Genomic DNA, 16,639 nt, shown 5'->3' with positions numbered 1-16,639 from the left:
AAGAGGGGCAGAGCCAGCAGCAGAGCGGGGTTGGGCAGGAAAGATCCACCACACCGACCCGGGCGAGCAACCCAGGTGTGCCAGCAGCCATGGGCAGATCCACTGAGGGTGCAAGGCGGCGGACCCACTGGGGGCTGACCAAAGTCACACAGTCGAGCGCAGATAAACCAGTGAAGGAGCAAAACGGTGAGACAGACCATGCAGGCTCCAGTGGCAGAAAGTGGCAGAGGGGACTGCCATTGTCCCTTTCTGACCCTGCCCCCACATACAGCATCACAGACCAGCGACCTGGGTGGCCCCACCCTGGTGAACACCTCCTCATACATAACAGGCACGAACAGATCAAAACATGGCTCAAGAACAACTCAGAGCCCCAGAGCTGATAAATATAAGCGATGAAGAAATAGCCAAACTTTCAGATGCACAGTTCAAAACACTGGTGATCAGGATGCTCACAGAACTGGTTGATTTTAGTCACAAATTAGAGGAACGTATGAAGGCAAAACTAATTGAAATGAAGGGAGTTGCACAGGAAGCCAACAGTGATGAAAAGGAAACTGGGACTCAAATCAAAGGAGTGGACCAGAAAAAGGAAAAAAATGACCAAACAGAAAAGGATGAAGAAACGAGAATTCAAAAAAATGAGAGGCTTAGGAACCTCCAGGACATCTTTAAACGTTCCAACATCCGAATTATAGGGGTACCAGAAGGGGAAGAGGAACAGCCACGAGTGGAAAACTTATTTGAAAGTTTGGGCTTATTTGCAGTTATGGGCAACTGGTGATTGGCAGCTTCATCATGACAAGGTGCCCATTCATGCATCAGGTTTCGTTCAGAGTTTTTCGGTGCAACATCAAATTATTAGTCACCCAGGCAGCTCAAGCCCCGCTACAGACTAGATTTGGTGCCCTGTGACTTTCAGATTTTCTCAAAACTAAAATCACCTTTGAAAGAAAAGGGATTTTAAAGCATTGATGAGATTCAGGAAAATACAACAGGGCAGCTATGGTGATTGGGAGAACTTGTGAGGACCTAAAATGCCTGAGGAGGCATCATTGTCCTTTGTACAGCATTTCTTGTATCTTATACCTTCTTTAGTAAATGTCTCTTTTTCATATTACATGGCTGGATACCTTCTGGATAGACCTCATATACACGTAGATCCAAATTGTCCTCCAGTAAAATAATAGTAGTTTACATGCTTGCTGGTTTTACATGAAAGAAAATAGTATAAATTTTAAAATATAGACAGCAAGTTTAAAGCATGAATTCTGGAATCGGACATACTAGGTTCATGTCTCAGCTGCTGCATTTTGAAAGGCGTGTGATCTTAGCAAAGTTAATTTAACTTCTTCTTATCCTTATTTTACTCATTTAGATAATAGCACTTATTTCATGAGGTTGTTACTAGGGTTAAATGAATCGATCTCTGTAATGCATTGTAAACATCAGTTGGCATAGAGGAAGTCTTAGTATATTTTATGATAGAAGTTGAGTTTTCTTTATTTAAAAGTCAACTTTAAATGTTTGATAACCTTAATTTAGAAAGATTAATTCTAATTGCATTAGGTAGTGCCAGAGAAACATTATGTACTTAAGAACAATATTAAAGAGAAATTGGATGTTGTAATAATGTAGTTTTTTTTACATGGTCTCTGAATTATTTCAGTTATTTTAAATCTAAACTGATTTAATCTAAGGCTTTGCAAGGATTAGTAATCATTTCGGGTTTGGAGTAGAATGTTAAACAGCATCTAATTCTCACACAAGTCTGAATAACTCAGTTTTTGTTTCCAAAGGGGGAAGAAAGGGATCATTTACTATAGTATCAATGTGTAGAATGTATTACAAATACCTTATTTTTCCACTTAACAAAAAAACAGGTGTGATAAGAATTAGATGGGAATAGCTAGTGATTTGAGTGTATGGTATATTCAGTATACTAGACTAGACATGCTGAGAATTTTGTCATTACTTGTTTAATGCTTATAAAAACCCTGTGGGGTAGTCATATTCTGGTTTATAACCAAGGTAAACTTCTAAGACTATAAGTGTGCTCAAGATTACACAACTAATGAATGAGGGAACCAGGCCTGGAAGTTAGGTCTGTGTGACACTAGAACTGTACTGCCTCTTGGGCTTCCCTTGACAGTTGAATGTTTTCATTATCTATGGTTTACAGGTTTTATGGAAGGAATTCTTCCTATGTTCATGGTGGAGTAGATGCTAGTGGAAAGCCCCAGGAGGCTGTTTATGGCCAAAATGTAAGTATCAATTGCATATACATTTCTTATTTTTTATGTGTATATTAAAATAAATATTTGAAAAATAGTTTTTTTTGGCCCATGTGTTTCTTGAATGTGATCATTACTTATAACTAGGATTTATGTTACAATAATGGTCAGTTGTGCTTTGAGTTCTCATAAACATTGATTTTACATGAAATGCCATATTGCATTGGTTTGGGGGTGGATACAAAGGAGAAGATGGGATGTTTTATATCCTTAATGTATTTTATACATGAAATAGTTGAGCCAGTTTATTAAAGCTTATATACAAATGTGGGCTAAACCTTAACTTTAAACAGGAATGCACAAAAGTATATATATTCCTTATGATTTTGTAGAGGATGGCATGTGGGATTTCAAATAGACTCTGAATTTACAGGATAGTCATTTGAAAGTAGAAGAAATGGCCTTGGCACACATGCAGTAAAAATAGATGTGAGGCCAAGGAGTACACAGTACATTTTGTGTGAATGATTAATTATCTAATGCAGATAGTGGGACAAAGCTATGTAAAGCTCATATATTACAGCATACGAGACAGCCATTGTGATTTCTTGTGTAAGGAGTTAACATGTTGAAAATGGTGGCTTCAGGAACATCAGTCTGGCAGTAACATAGTATAATAGAGTGGATTCAACTGAGGCAGAAAGATTACATAAATATTCTGTAGGTTGTGAGGAAGAAATCAGGGAAGTTTTGTTGCTGTATTATATAGGTTATGGAGTATCATAAGAATTTTTGTTTTCTCCCTTCTTCTAATAAAGGATATACACCACAAAGTATTATCTCTGAACTTCAGTGAATGTCATACCAAAATTCGTCATGTGGATGCTCATGCAACCTTAAGTGATGGAGTAGTTGTCCAGGTCATGGGTTTGCTGTCCAACAGTGGACAACCAGAGAGGAAGTTTATGCAAACCTTTGTTCTGGCTCCCGAAGTAAGTTTTTATTTATATGGTTGTATTTGGTTCTTATTAGTTGCTTGACATGTCCAGAGGGTTTCATCTTACCCCTTTAGGTGTACATGTAGCTTTTTTTGAAAAATTAGTACTGTGCCAGTTGATGTAGTTTATTTGAGCTTTGCGTGTGTGTGCTCTTTGACTAGAGATAAAAGTCAGTTACCGATACTAATGTGAGACTAGATGGTTAAGATTAAGATTACAGAAATAATACAAAAATATGTTAACTTTAATAGGTTACATATTGAACAGTGGGAAAGTTCCATTTGTTAATTGGTTCTGGTTCTGTTACATTGATTAGACATTTCTTAAGTTGTATTTTTTCTTTGATCTGTAGTGTTGTTAACATCATATACCATGTTCAACTTAAATGATAGTCTTCATGATTTTGTATTACTAAAATAGAAATTATGTATGCTGTGCAGTTTGTATTTATTTTATGCTACCTTTATGGGGGTGCTTATGGTGTATTTGGATGCTGTTTTTCTATAGGGATCTGTTCCAAATAAGTTTTACGTTCACAATGACATGTTTCGTTATGAGGATGAAGTATTTGGTGATTCTGAACCAGAACTTGATGAAGGTAAGGTTACTTTTGAGATAGAAGGGTTCTTTCATCATTCTTTAGGGAAAAGTATGAAACTTAAAGAAATTTTCCTATATTATAACTGTCAAAACCCCTTTTCTCCTTTGAGTTTTTGTTATGAATGATATAGGTGTTCATTATATGAAATAATAAATGAAGTCAGACATAGAAAGTGGAAAAAAACTCTTCTCAATCTCATCCTCTATAGATAACTGAGAGTTTGGTGCCTGTTACGGAATTTTGTTGGAACCTATGCTTACCAGTAGTTATATTTATGAAACAACAACAACAACAAAACGGTATTATGTTGGCTAAAGTTTGCTTATTTGTTTGGCTGTCAATTTTTTGGTTGTGCCATAATTATTTAATTGATTCTCCATTGGATATATCAGTTGTTTCCTTTTTAATCATTTGTTGAATAAATGTGATAAAGGAAACTAAGCTATAGCTTCATTGTTTATTTCCTACTCTTTCCTTACTAATAGGTTTTGTTTAAAAAATAGGGTAAATAGCAAACATCATCTTGGCTTGCTTTCCAGATTTTTAAGAGAGTAAGGGAATATTGCAAATGAATGCTTATGTGAAAAGTATGCCTTTTTTTACTGTCACATCACTCCCTTAATCATTAAAAGTATGGATATCAAATTGTGTGTTAAGCCTCTTTTAAAAAGATTTGATACATTATATATTGTCAGAATCAGAAGATGAAGTAGAAGAGGAACAAGAAGAAAGGCAGCCATCTCCAGAACCTGTACAAGAAAACACTAATAGTGGATACTATGAAGCTCACCCTGTGACGTAAGAATAGTGTTTACAAGGTTAAATTTGGTCTAAATTAATGCAGTCTGGTGGTATTGTTCCTAGGATTACTTACTGCTGGAAGTAAATTTTTTTTTTTATTTATTTATCTTTAGAGGGGAAGGGAAGGAGAGAGGGAGAGAAACATCAATGTATGGTTGCCTTTTGTGTGTCCCCTGCTGGGAACTGGCCTGCAGGGAACCTGCCTGCAACCCCGGTATGTGCCCTGACTGGGATTCGAACCGCGATTGTCTGGTTCGCAGATCCGCGCTCAATCCACTGAGCTACACCAGCCAGGGCCTGGAAGTAAATTTTTGATAAAAAGCTACCTATCAGCAGTATTTGAGTATTCTGCAAGAAATTTGGAAATAATTGTTTTTTATTTAATTTAAAAAATTAAACATGGTTTGGCCCAAAACACTGAACACTTACTGATAATACAGAATGTTGGGACAACACAGAGAGTGAGCATTTTATTTTATTTTTATAAATATAAGTTTTATTTATAGTTAGTACTAAAGTAAACATTTTTAGTTATCCAGTTTTAAGATACTGGGGTTTAAGAAATGTTTCATGAGAATGTGGTTCCTTTCTGCCTCCTACTTCTTGGTGGACTTTTGGTCATTATATTAGAGAAATACTGAATTTTATCTTGATCATTTCACTATCATACTGAAAAGGGAATAAAATATTTTATTGTAGTAATGGCATAGAGGAGCCTTTGGAAGAATCCTCTCATGAACCCGAACCTGAACCAGAATCTGAAACTAAGACTGAGGAGCTGAAACCACCTGTGGAAGAGAAGAACTTAGAAGAATTAGAGGAGAAGTCTACTTCTCCTCCTCCTGCTGAACCTGTTTCTCTGCCACAAGAACCACCAAAGGTTAGATCAAAGGATCTCTTTATTAATCTGTAACTTCACACATTATATTTGATACTGTTATTGAAGCATGATCTTTGTTCTGTTATGTTAAATTGTTTAACATAGTAAACTATACTTTTTTTATGTATATGAAAAAAGCTGTGTTTTTTTGTTTTTGGTAATCCTGAGGAAGTCTCATTACATTTTCCCCTCCAAAAAAATACCCCTCAGAGTGAAGTTTAAGGTAAATCTTTGTCTGTACGCAATGCTTAGTACCTTTCATGAAATTATTTGGGTCCATGTATAAATCTGAGAGTTGCTCTTCCCTTGTGTATTAAGTCCTCTACATGGGTGCAAGCGGTCATGCAATTTCCCAACTTAAACAAGTTGGTTTATTATTAGAAGAGGAGATACCTGTTATTTCTGGTTTAAATGGGAACAGTTTCTTTACTACAACCAATTAAACTCTTTTTGGAAAGATGAGTGACTGATAATGTATCATTTAAGCCTATCTATACATCTTTTATCTTTCTGTAAAAGTAGAAGGTTAAAGTATATTTGAGCAGTGAGAGGAGATACTTAGTTCAATTGGTGAATGTTTGTTAAAGTTTTCAGCTAGTACTTTCTTCTTTCCTATCCTTCCCCCTTCCCTTAACACCATCACACACCCTATTTTTCTCTAAAGGGGAAAGAAATTGGTTCTATTAGGCTCTGACTTTTCTAGTATGTGTTAGTGGTTTTGCACTACTTGCTCATCTACTTAGGACATATAGGAAGTTGCTCGTTGATTTATTTAGTAGTTCAGTAAAGACCATCAAATCTTTCATAATGAGATTTTGAAAGCTGGCACATAGACTGGCATGTGTGTGTGTGCCTTTCTTTTAGGAATCCTCCAATGTAGAGCAATAGTTTAGAAGTGAAAATATATATATATATATTTGGAAGTTTCCCTATAGGAATGTTGGTGGTTTTCCATGATTAGTAGTCTAGGTTTGTTGCATTTCCTGCAGGCTTTCTCCTGGGCTTCAGTGACCAGTAAAAACCTGCCTCCTAGTGGTACTGTTTCTTCCTCTGGAATTCCACCCCATGTTAAAGCACCAGTCTCACAGGTAACCAATCTGTGAACACATTGGATTGTATCCTTGTTACATTGCCAATTGCTTATCTTTTTAATACTTTTTAAAATGAGTCAGAAATTATTGATTAAATATACAAAAAATTGTATTAAATGTCAGTGCACCCACTTTAAATGCCAAATCTCCATTCATCATCTACATAGGTGGTATTTGGGGCTTGGGTGTATGAAATGCAGATTAAGTTGGTTTTATTTACACACACACATATATATTACTGTCATTTAAAAGGCTTCTTCAAATAACCAAAAAAAGTTCCTTTTAAAAAGTTTTAAATTTTATTAAGCAAACATTTTAAGGAAGAAATTTGGAAAGGCACAAAGTAGTGTGGCATTATAAAGAATCACTGTTTTTAAAAAATAGAATACTTAAAAGTTATACTGCCTGAGCTTTTTTTGTCTATAAGTGGTTCACAACGTTTAACTGAAGCCTGTACCAACTTATGACTGTAGTGTTCACCTTAACTGATCATTCCAAAATTCTACTTTTTGTCTGTCATTATACCCATTTCAAAGCTTTCAAAACATTGAAAATAAGTCACTGCCTACTACATTTATTATATATACTTTAGAATTAACTAAATTTAAGTTAAGCTTATAGGCACAGTTTAAAGGAGTGTCCAATTCTTTTATCTACATTTTGAGTTAAACTGAATTGCACTAGAAAATTTACATTTAAAATGCTTAGGGCACATAGAGTTGTTTGTGTACACCTCTTAATATGCTCTAAACAATGAAACTTGGAAGTTTCAAACATAGCCAGTAATTATTAGAAAGTCTTTTCTTGTGTTGCTGCCATATACTCAGGTAACATAATAGAATACACGGCCTCATGATAGCCTGTTTTTTTTGTTTGTTTTTTGATGTTGTTTTTTCAGTTAGATATTCAGGAAGATTCTCAGTTATATATTCAGGAAGTGCTGAGTTAGATACTCAGATCACAAATTAGTAATCTTTCTTAAAATTAACTTACCAAGTATTGATTGTGCTTTTTAATCCATCTGAAGACCTGATAAGTGACTTCTGGATGTGCTTTGAAATACTGGATTTATCAGATATGGACTTGGAATCTTTCTTGGATTGTTACCTCATTTGAGAGAGTTGACTACATTTCTTCTAAAGTTACTGATAGTTAAAAGTTAAAATAGCTAATGGTTATTGTACCAGGCATTGTCAAAGCACTTTATGTTCATTTTCATCTAATCCTCATAACTACTTTGTTTAGGGTGATTACTATTATTATTCCTGTTTCCCACTTAATTAAATGTTTTGAGGCTTAGATACCTCACCTGAGGTCAGACAGGTTTATAAATAAATAGTAAGGCTGGGTTTTGAATTCGTGCAGTTGGACGTCGTGGACACCGGAATCCATATGTGATTCATGCAAACCTGCCTAGGTTTCTTTAGCCCTTTGGAGGGGAGTATGTTTCTGTTTATAGTTAAGAAGAGTGCTATATTTAAGGCATGCCTAATTACATTTTATTACATTCTAGCCTCTTGCCCAGGGAAATAATTCTTTGTACTTTTTGTAACTTTTGAGTTGTAGAAGATTAGATTGTATTTCCCAATGTATACCCTTATTAAAACAGAATATTTAAATGTTTATAATTTAAAATAAATTTCTGGTATCTTAGGCTATATTTGGAATGGATTCATGGTTTTCCATTTGACTTAATAAACACTTCAACTTTATTGTTACTGTGGTGTAATGTTCCTTTTCTTGACAGTTTTAGCATAGGTTATTAATAAAAGAAAAATGTAATTCTGGGGTATTAATAGGCTTTAATTTAGAAGTAGGTAAGTTAATTTCTTGGTAAAAGAATATTTTGTCTGCAAATTGGTTATTTTATCTAAATAGCTTTTGTTAAATTGAAGGATGTTTATAGTTTTGGTTTTACCTGCTATTGACTTGATGCTTCCATTTTTTTATTCCATTTGACTTTTTGTTGTGGGATTTGTCATGTGAGTGTACTTTCTGGTTATGTGGAAATCATTTTAAGGCTCTAAAATAATATGTTGGATATTAGCCATTTTATCTACTTAGAATCATGAAATTTAGCTTGAAGAATTTTGTGAGTGTACAGCAGGCTTAGTTAACATATATTAATTAGTCGTTGAAAGGATTTTGTTAGATTTTTTGGCTTTGTTTTTCTTTCACTGGCATCGTCAGATAAATAGATTGTTAAATCAAAGTATGAATTATTTGTAAGGTGTTAAAAATTATTGTTTTTACTTTGAAGTCCTTAAAGGATAATGAAGAACTTTTCTATTTTGCTACTTGTGGTTTTGTTTTGGTACTCTGTTTTGAAAACAATTTGAATCAGTCAGGATGCCTCAGTTCTTTGATAACATATGATTTGAGTTGAGTCTGAAGGTTTTCTGAGATTTTTAAATTAAAATGTATGTTTGCTTTTTTTTATTAATTTTCTAAGCACACTAGCTTCTTCAGAATGTTATTAGAGTACATTTATTCTTTAATTCTGTTTACAGTCATATTTAAGTTATGCTTTTAGGCCTTCTTAAGTTGAAATGTTTAAATAACTGCCTTTTTCAGGCATCACATCATATGTCAAGCTGTCTTACAGTATTAAATTCCAGCTATAGATAAGCAGTGGCTTCAGGACTGTAACTTAGGTTCCCTTGTCAGGCACAGAACATTTTTCTACATGTTTCGGGTTAGAAAACTATAAATGGGAATTAATTTTAAGTGAATCAGTAGCTACTAGGCATCTATATTTAACAATACTGTTTTGGTTCTTCAGGTGGTGTAGAAATAAGCTGTGATTCTTGTAGGAATGAATACATATAAATAACTGAGAAAATTGGAGAATTAAAATGGTTTAACTAGCAAAATTCTAGAACATGGGAAGCAACTTCATCTTGTTGGAGGAGGGAATTTACGTAGAAGAAAATAGAATTTGGCAAGAGTCAGCTGAATCTGTTAAAACCTGTTAGGATAGAAGTTATAGTGGGTGAAATCATTTATAATAAATTGTCATTTTTGAAGGAAGCATAACTTTGTATTAAAATTTGTCCTTGCAAATTATGATACTTCAGTTATATAATTATGAAAGAGTTTAAGCTACTGCCCAGACTGACATCCTTAAAGAGATGCTTAGCCATAAAGACAGAACAGAAATTATACGCTTTCTGACTTGGGGACATACTCTTTCTATCTCACTGAGCGTTTTCAGCATCCTTTGGGGGTGCATATATTTTTGTTTCTTCCTTGGACCACAAATATTTGGGCAGTAGATAATCTGAAGACATTGATTGAGAATACTGAAAATGTCATTGTAAATAATTAGAAAGTATGTGTCATACATTCTTGTCTTCCTAAGATAAAAAGATGACCTTTTCTTTTGTATGTGTATTTACATGAAGTGGCTGGCTCATCTTGCAATTTTGGGATTTTTGTAGGAATACCTTTTATGCTGTCTCAATGTAGATATAACTTTATTTTTAAAATGTGGTTGTAAAAAAAATCTTATTGTGAGTTATGTGGCCTTGAGTGAGAAAACAAAACCTACCCTACAGTCCTAGATTGGTACAGAATATCTTTATAAAAATTTATTTTTTATGTACATAGGACACTATGTTAAAAAACATTCTAAACTTAAAATTACCATTATATGCCTGTTACGGACTTCTGATAGTTGCTTTAATTGTTTGTTTTCTCCTGTGGAATGTCTGTCTTTATAATGTTTTTCCTTTGCATTTTATAATGTGCTTTTTCCCTTGTATTTTAGCCTAGAGTTGAAGCTAAACCAGAAGTTCAGTCTCAGCCACCTCGTGTACGTGAACAGCGACCTAGAGAACGACCTGGTTTCCCTCCTAGAGGACCCAGACCAGGTAAGTCGGTCTCTCCTGTAGCTTTCAGAATTTAGTGTTTGGTACTTTAAAAAGTTGGAAAAGACTGAATTTAAAAACTATGTGTTTTATACCCAAATTCTATTTTCACAATGCTTAAAGGTTTAAATAACCTGCTAAAAATTCAGTCTGGGGCAAAAAGACTAACTTTTAGGGGGAGGATTAGTTGTAATGCCAGAGATGTGTATTTTGAAGGCATGCATTAATTTTGGAACACGTATTTGGTTTTTTGTCACTGGTTCTATTAATTCAAAACCGAGTGCGAATAACCTGCTCTATTACTTCACTCTTATCTCTTCACGGATAAACAGTAAGCACACCCTGGTTCTTATTTTGATTGTCTAAGGTTTGAAGTAAGTTGCTATGTTTGCGGTGTTATTAGCTAATACATGCAGCACCTTTGTTTGAATTCTATAAGTCTGTTTAGATTGCTTTTGGGAGGAGGTGGGAAGATTGTATACATCAAATTTAGAATATGTAACTTTTTCCACAAAAGTAAAGTATAAGGTGTATTACTAAACTAGAAGTCATGGAGGCTAGGGTTTGTCCTGTCTTCCACTGATTTGAGTTTATGATTTTAGGTGAGACCCCAATAAGTCTCTATTCTATTCCTTTTCTCAGGCAGAGGAGATATTGAACAGAATGAATCTGACAACCGTAGAATAATTCGCTATCCAGATAGTCATCAACTTTTTGTTGGTAACTTGCCACATGATATTGATGAAAATGAACTGAAAGAGTTCTTCATGAGTAAGTGATTTATTTTGCTTTATCTTAGAATTAAGAGGAGGAAAACAGATAATTTTTCATAGTGTAACAAGATTTTTAAAACCATTTATCTCTATATATACTTTGTATATCTCCAGGTACCAATCTCTTATCGGAAGAGAGTAGAAAGCTGTATCAGATGTTTCTCAGTGACTGTACTTAGTGTTGACTGGCCTGGTTCTCTAGATGTTAGAAGAAAGCTGGATGAATCAGCCTTAAATTTGGAGGTGGGATTCATTTGGCAACTATAAGTCAGAATAGAAAATAATCATTGTCTTTCTAAAACTACGTAGGTAACTTTTCTTTTGAAAAGTGTAATAAAGGTGCTGAAGGGCCAGAAAACAAGCAGTCCAGCTAGTTGTTGGCATCTTAGGTGAATGGCCTATGTAAGTGAGTGTGTACCTTCATTGTTGGACATAGCCACTAGCAACTTTTATTTTGAGATGGATCAAGGAGATTAAGGTCATTCATCCTGAACAATTGAGGCCACAAAGTATTTTGTTAAAATATTTAACCCTTGGTATAATGTATATTTTCACAGGTTTTGGAAACGTTGTGGAACTTCGCATCAATACCAAGGGTGTTGGGGGAAAGCTTCCAAATTTTGGTTTTGTGGTTTTTGATGACTCTGAACCAGTTCAGAGAATCTTAATTGCAAAAGTAAGTGACTTAAAGGGCATAATTCAAGACTTTATTATTCCTGTATATATAATATTAATCTGGTGCATTTTTAAGCCATAGAAAAATCTTTTTTTTAATGGTTAAACTAAAAATAGTTCACTATGAAATGGTATTTATGCAAAGAATAAAGATTTGTTAGTAGTTTCAAAGTCTGGGGTGTGGATCATTTTAAATTTATTAAGATTTTCTTATTAACATGTACAAGGCAATACTTTATTATTACTCTCTAACCTGCCCATTTAAATCTTTTTCTCCCTTTTTAAAGCCAATTATGTTTCGAGGGGAAGTGCGTTTAAATGTGGAAGAGAAAAAAACAAGAGCTGCAAGAGAGCGAGAAACTAGAGGTGGTGGTGATGATCGCAGGGATATCAGGCGCAATGATCGAGGTCCTGGTGGTCCACGTGGAATAGTAGGTGGCGGAATGATGCGTGACCGAGATGGAAGAGGACCTCCTCCAAGAGGTGGCATGGCACAAAAACTTGGCTCTGGAAGAGGAACCGGGCAGATGGAAGGCCGCTTCACAGGACAGCGTCGCTGAACCCCACTGTTCACAAAGTCTTGGCAGTGGTACATTACTCATCGTGTTTGCATTCTTGTTAAATTTTTTTTTGGCTTTGGAATGTGACACAGCCTTTTTGATCATTTCTTTGATGTGAAAAGCATCTTTTGGTTATGAGTTAAATTGAGGTGGACATTATTTCCCCAATTTTACACCAGGATTCACATTGTTAATTTATAAATCTAGACTTGGAGAATTAAGGACTGAGGAATGACCATATCTTAAACTATCTTCATCAAAATGAACTTTTTAAAAGGACATGCCCAACTGAATTCAGGTCCTTTGAGTCAAAAAAAAAAATCTTCTGCTGCACATTTTGTTTAAGTGTTACTGTTTCTGCTTATTAATGTTGGAAACACAAATAGTGCAATTGGAGAATCTTGCCTTTTTTTCTTGGCTCCCCCCAAAATAACAGAAACTTGTTATGCACTCATCAAAATGCACTAATGGGTACTCTGAACTCATTACCATTGACATCGGCAACAGGGGGAAAAATCTTTCATCCTTTTTTCCAGTACAGAATAATTTGTGAGTGATGAGGGCATTTTATCTGCTTGCTGTGACCAGCGTCTGTACACATAAACCTTAACGAGACTACAAGTATATTCCCAAGGAAATAATTTAGTTTGAACTAAATAACAAAAATCAGAACTTCAAATGCTGTGGTCTTGAATAGTAGACCAGATTTAGTAGCTCCATATCTAAGATTTTTCTACCTGCCCCTCTTCAGTACAGGGATGGCTGGCTGCTCAACACACTCCTCCTCCCCTTTTTCCTTTCTTTAAGCTGTGTACAGTGAAAATTGTCTTTACTGTATTTTTGTTCTCTGGTAATGTAATAAGCATGATGGTGCCTTCTATTAATAAATCATTCCAGTCTTGCTGGTAATTTTGTACAGTATAGTGTATGAATTGCTGTGCTGCAAAGCCAAACAGCTGCAAAATGTTGAAAAATCATTGAAGTGTATAAAAATTGCAGTATCTTTAAAATTAGTAAAATTGAGTAGCATATGATTTACTTGGTTCGTTAGTTAACCGCTTTATGTTTTCTGTGGGAGGGAGTCTGTGTTTGGGAGGGAGAGGCAAGGAGGAAGTCAGGTATTTGAGTGAGTCTCTCTGTTGACTTTTCTCTTAGCATGAATGTGAACGCTGAAGTTATCAATTGAGAGGTGCTTGGAAAAGTCAGTCAACTTTGATGTACATTTTTAGTGACATTTTAAAAGCAGTCAGATTTCATAAATGGCAAGTAAACCTGAAGTGAGGATACTGCAATTTTCAGAGAAAAGAACAGCAGCTCTTTAAGTGTTCACATTTTCTATTTGGGGGCAGGGAACTGTCATTCATTTTGCACAATTCTTGAACTGATGTCAGCACCCGAGTGGCTCTGAATTTAAGTCTGGGACGACATCTTTTATTTTTACATGAATCTCTAAACAATTCTGTGAGCAGAGTTTGTAGCTGCTGGATTATTGTCTGTCTTTATAGCAAGTTCTGGTAAACCACAAGTATGGCAAAGGATATTCAATGTTGTGCTTGAAATATTTGGTACAAACCAGTTTCTGATGTTTCAAGCTAGGAGTGGGGTAAATAAGTGTGACCACTTAAAGCTGCTTGTTAACATGGAAGACTTCTCCATTCTGTCTTGGTAAAAACAAAAATGCACTTGACATAGTAGAGCAAACTGGTTTTGAATTGTGAAAACTGTTTGCTATTTAGTAAACTAGCAAATGATGCGCATACTTTGTCTTTCATGTACTGGGCAATATAGGTGAAATTAAATCTCCCTTTTTTTCCTTTGAATGAGGTCTTCCATGTTTGAGGAAAAGTCTTGCACTATTGCATATATTTGGGGGACACATATCTAAGAGTTTCCATTTGAGGGGGCTTAATTAAGGATTTTTCTTTTTCCTGTTTAAGACACTTTTTTACACTTTCTGATGTATAGTACTTGAAGTTCTTAGTAGAAAATTAATTTTGAGTTTTGAAGCCTTTATTCAAACTACTTCTAAATGAGTGGTTTATTGTTAGTGTTTTTTATAGTATATTTTTCCTTTACTCTTATTTCTTCACATTATATATATATATATATGTATGTATGTATATATATATAATTTCAAATCCAGGATATTGCCCTGCCGCTCATGAAAACTGTTCTGACACCAAAAGTAATGGCAGATGTTAAGTGTAATAGAAAAATAGAGCAAAGAGCCATTCAGCTTCAGTCTTTACGTACCATGAATACATTAAAACATCACATGGAGAAGTTTACATGGTGATTGTTCACCCTGCCGTACTGTGGACCTTTAACATTTTGTCCTCTTTTCAGTGAACCAGAGTAAAAATATTCATCTACCCTTACTGTTTTTGCTGGGTTTTTGGTTGTTGTTATTGTTGTTTTGTTTTTGTGTTTTTGTTTTTATTTGTTGTTTTGTTTGGTTTTTTTTTTTTTTTTTTTTGATGGTAATATTCTATCCTTATGACACTATTGCAACCAAATTGGCTTTACCATCTTGGCTTTAGTAGGTATAGGAGACAACGGATTACCATCTTTATTGCTGTAATGTGTTAAGCATTATATGCTAGTAGAATCTAGTTTAATTGTTTCAGGTGGAAAGTATTTTTTCAGTTTCCATTTTGAATGTGTTTGGACTAAACAAACAATAAACTACTGATGTCTGCAGCATTTATCTACGTCCCTAATTTAATCTATAGGTTTGTGTTCCAAATGCATTTTGCACATTCTAAGCAAAAATAAGGAATTGTCTTAAAACCAACTGCTTATTTGTGAAATCTGATACATAAAAAGTAAACCATTTAAGTAAGTTTTACTCAACGATCTCTCGAACGTTGTCAAGAGATCTATCCCAGTTCAGTTGGATAGCTGGTATACAAGTTAAGAACGTTAGAACAATAAAAAGTAGGAAGGTGAGAATAATCTAAAGCAGACTACTAAATTTTTTTTTTTAATCTTGGGTTTTCCTAAGGATTTCTACCTCACGTTTCAGAAGGATGAGAGAAGAGGGATGAGGCTATCCGAAGTTATGGACAAGACCCAATTCAGAAATTGAAATGTTTGTCAAGCTCTAAAAGAATATTAAAGGAAAATAGTCATTTAATTATACTTGTAAACATATACTGAAAAAAAGAGGTCCTTGTATATATAATTTTAGAATTTGAGGCTTTTTCTTAGTTATAAAGGATTGAATCCTTCCTAAAGTTTCCATAAATCAGGCTTCTCAAGTTTGTTTTGGAGAGAAGCCAGAGTAACCATTATTTAAAATCCTGAGGGGGGAGTAAAACTTAAGGTTTTTATAGAGGTATATTAAACTCACTCTCCACTTTAGTCATAATGTAATGACTTCATCACTTTATGGCTGTGAAAGAACTTTTAGGAGGGATAAAATATGCCATACTATTGAAAACAAAATTTGAAGGAGCAAATTATCATTTGGTCCAGGACATCTATATGGAACAAAATACTTGAATATTTTAACAACATAAGATGCTTCGTTTCAATTGTGCTCTATAATACAGTGTTTGTGGCAAGTGATTGGAAATTTAGTGGATAGATGTTTATATTTTTATTTGAATTAGGAAAGCTTGCTCATCATAATTTATATTTTAACTATAGATGAATAAAGCCCCTTGCCTTTTTATTCCGTGTTCATAAGTATTTTTTAATTATTTAGTAGTAGACTTTTTAATAATTTGATGCCAGAGTTCTAAATTATTTTAAATTACTGGATAAGTGAACAGTCTATTATATCATGAAAGAAATTTCCCTTTGTGATAGATTTCAGTCGGTCATACAAAGTAATTGTTTAAAATCATCTGCCTCATTGCTTTAATTCGTAAGTAACAAAGCTTCTGGGTATTTTTGACAAATGGAAACTTAAATCTGCTGATGTAGCACATGTACTTTATGTTTAACATGTTTCAGAATTAATAGGAGATAGTCTGGTTTTAGCATTAACAAATCCTGGGCAAAAATACCACAAATGGAAGTTTAGAATAAAACATTTAAAGAAAGATTACTACCCTTCTATTACCAAATTAACTGATCTCTTTGTCCTTGGTTTTTTTTTTCATTGTTGTGCAATTACAGTTGCCGAATCCTCCCCCTCCCCCCCCTTGATT

General features: G+C 34.4%; 1 protein-coding gene across 5 annotated transcripts in view; it reads left to right on the top strand.

Annotated features, from left to right (window-relative positions):
* The window catches only part of G3BP2 (G3BP stress granule assembly factor 2), a 77,816-nt gene extending 62,634 nt beyond the window's left edge, over window positions 1-15,182 (top strand). For 4 of the 5 annotated variants that reach the window (XM_037150192.2, XM_053655699.1, XM_037150191.2 and 1 more), the window contains 10 exons: window positions 2,183-2,264; window positions 3,053-3,226; window positions 3,740-3,830; window positions 4,529-4,631; window positions 5,334-5,514; window positions 6,504-6,602; window positions 10,375-10,477; window positions 11,117-11,245; window positions 11,805-11,923; window positions 12,210-15,182. In XM_037150192.2, coding sequence (XP_037006087.2) covers window positions 2,183-2,264; window positions 3,053-3,226; window positions 3,740-3,830; window positions 4,529-4,631; window positions 5,334-5,514; window positions 6,504-6,602; window positions 10,375-10,477; window positions 11,117-11,245; window positions 11,805-11,923; window positions 12,210-12,482 — 1,354 coding nt within the window. In that variant the 3' untranslated portion in view covers window positions 12,483-15,182. The remainder of the gene's footprint in view (window positions 1-2,182; window positions 2,265-3,052; window positions 3,227-3,739; window positions 3,831-4,528; window positions 4,632-5,333; window positions 5,515-6,503; window positions 6,603-10,374; window positions 10,478-11,116; window positions 11,246-11,804; window positions 11,924-12,209) is intronic. The other variant, XM_037150194.2, reaches the window with a different exon arrangement.
* Window positions 15,183-16,639: the final 1,457 nt, after the last annotated feature.

The sequence above is a fragment of the Artibeus jamaicensis genome, unplaced genomic scaffold, assembly GCF_021234435.1.
Source record: "Artibeus jamaicensis isolate MK-2021 breed Jamaican fruit bat unplaced genomic scaffold, CSHL_Jam_final scaffold_1031, whole genome shotgun sequence".
Classification (NCBI taxonomy): Eukaryota; Metazoa; Chordata; class Mammalia; order Chiroptera; family Phyllostomidae; genus Artibeus; species Artibeus jamaicensis.
The sequence above is the reverse complement of the archived record's forward strand: the minus strand, read 5'-3'. Positions and strand labels throughout refer to the sequence as shown.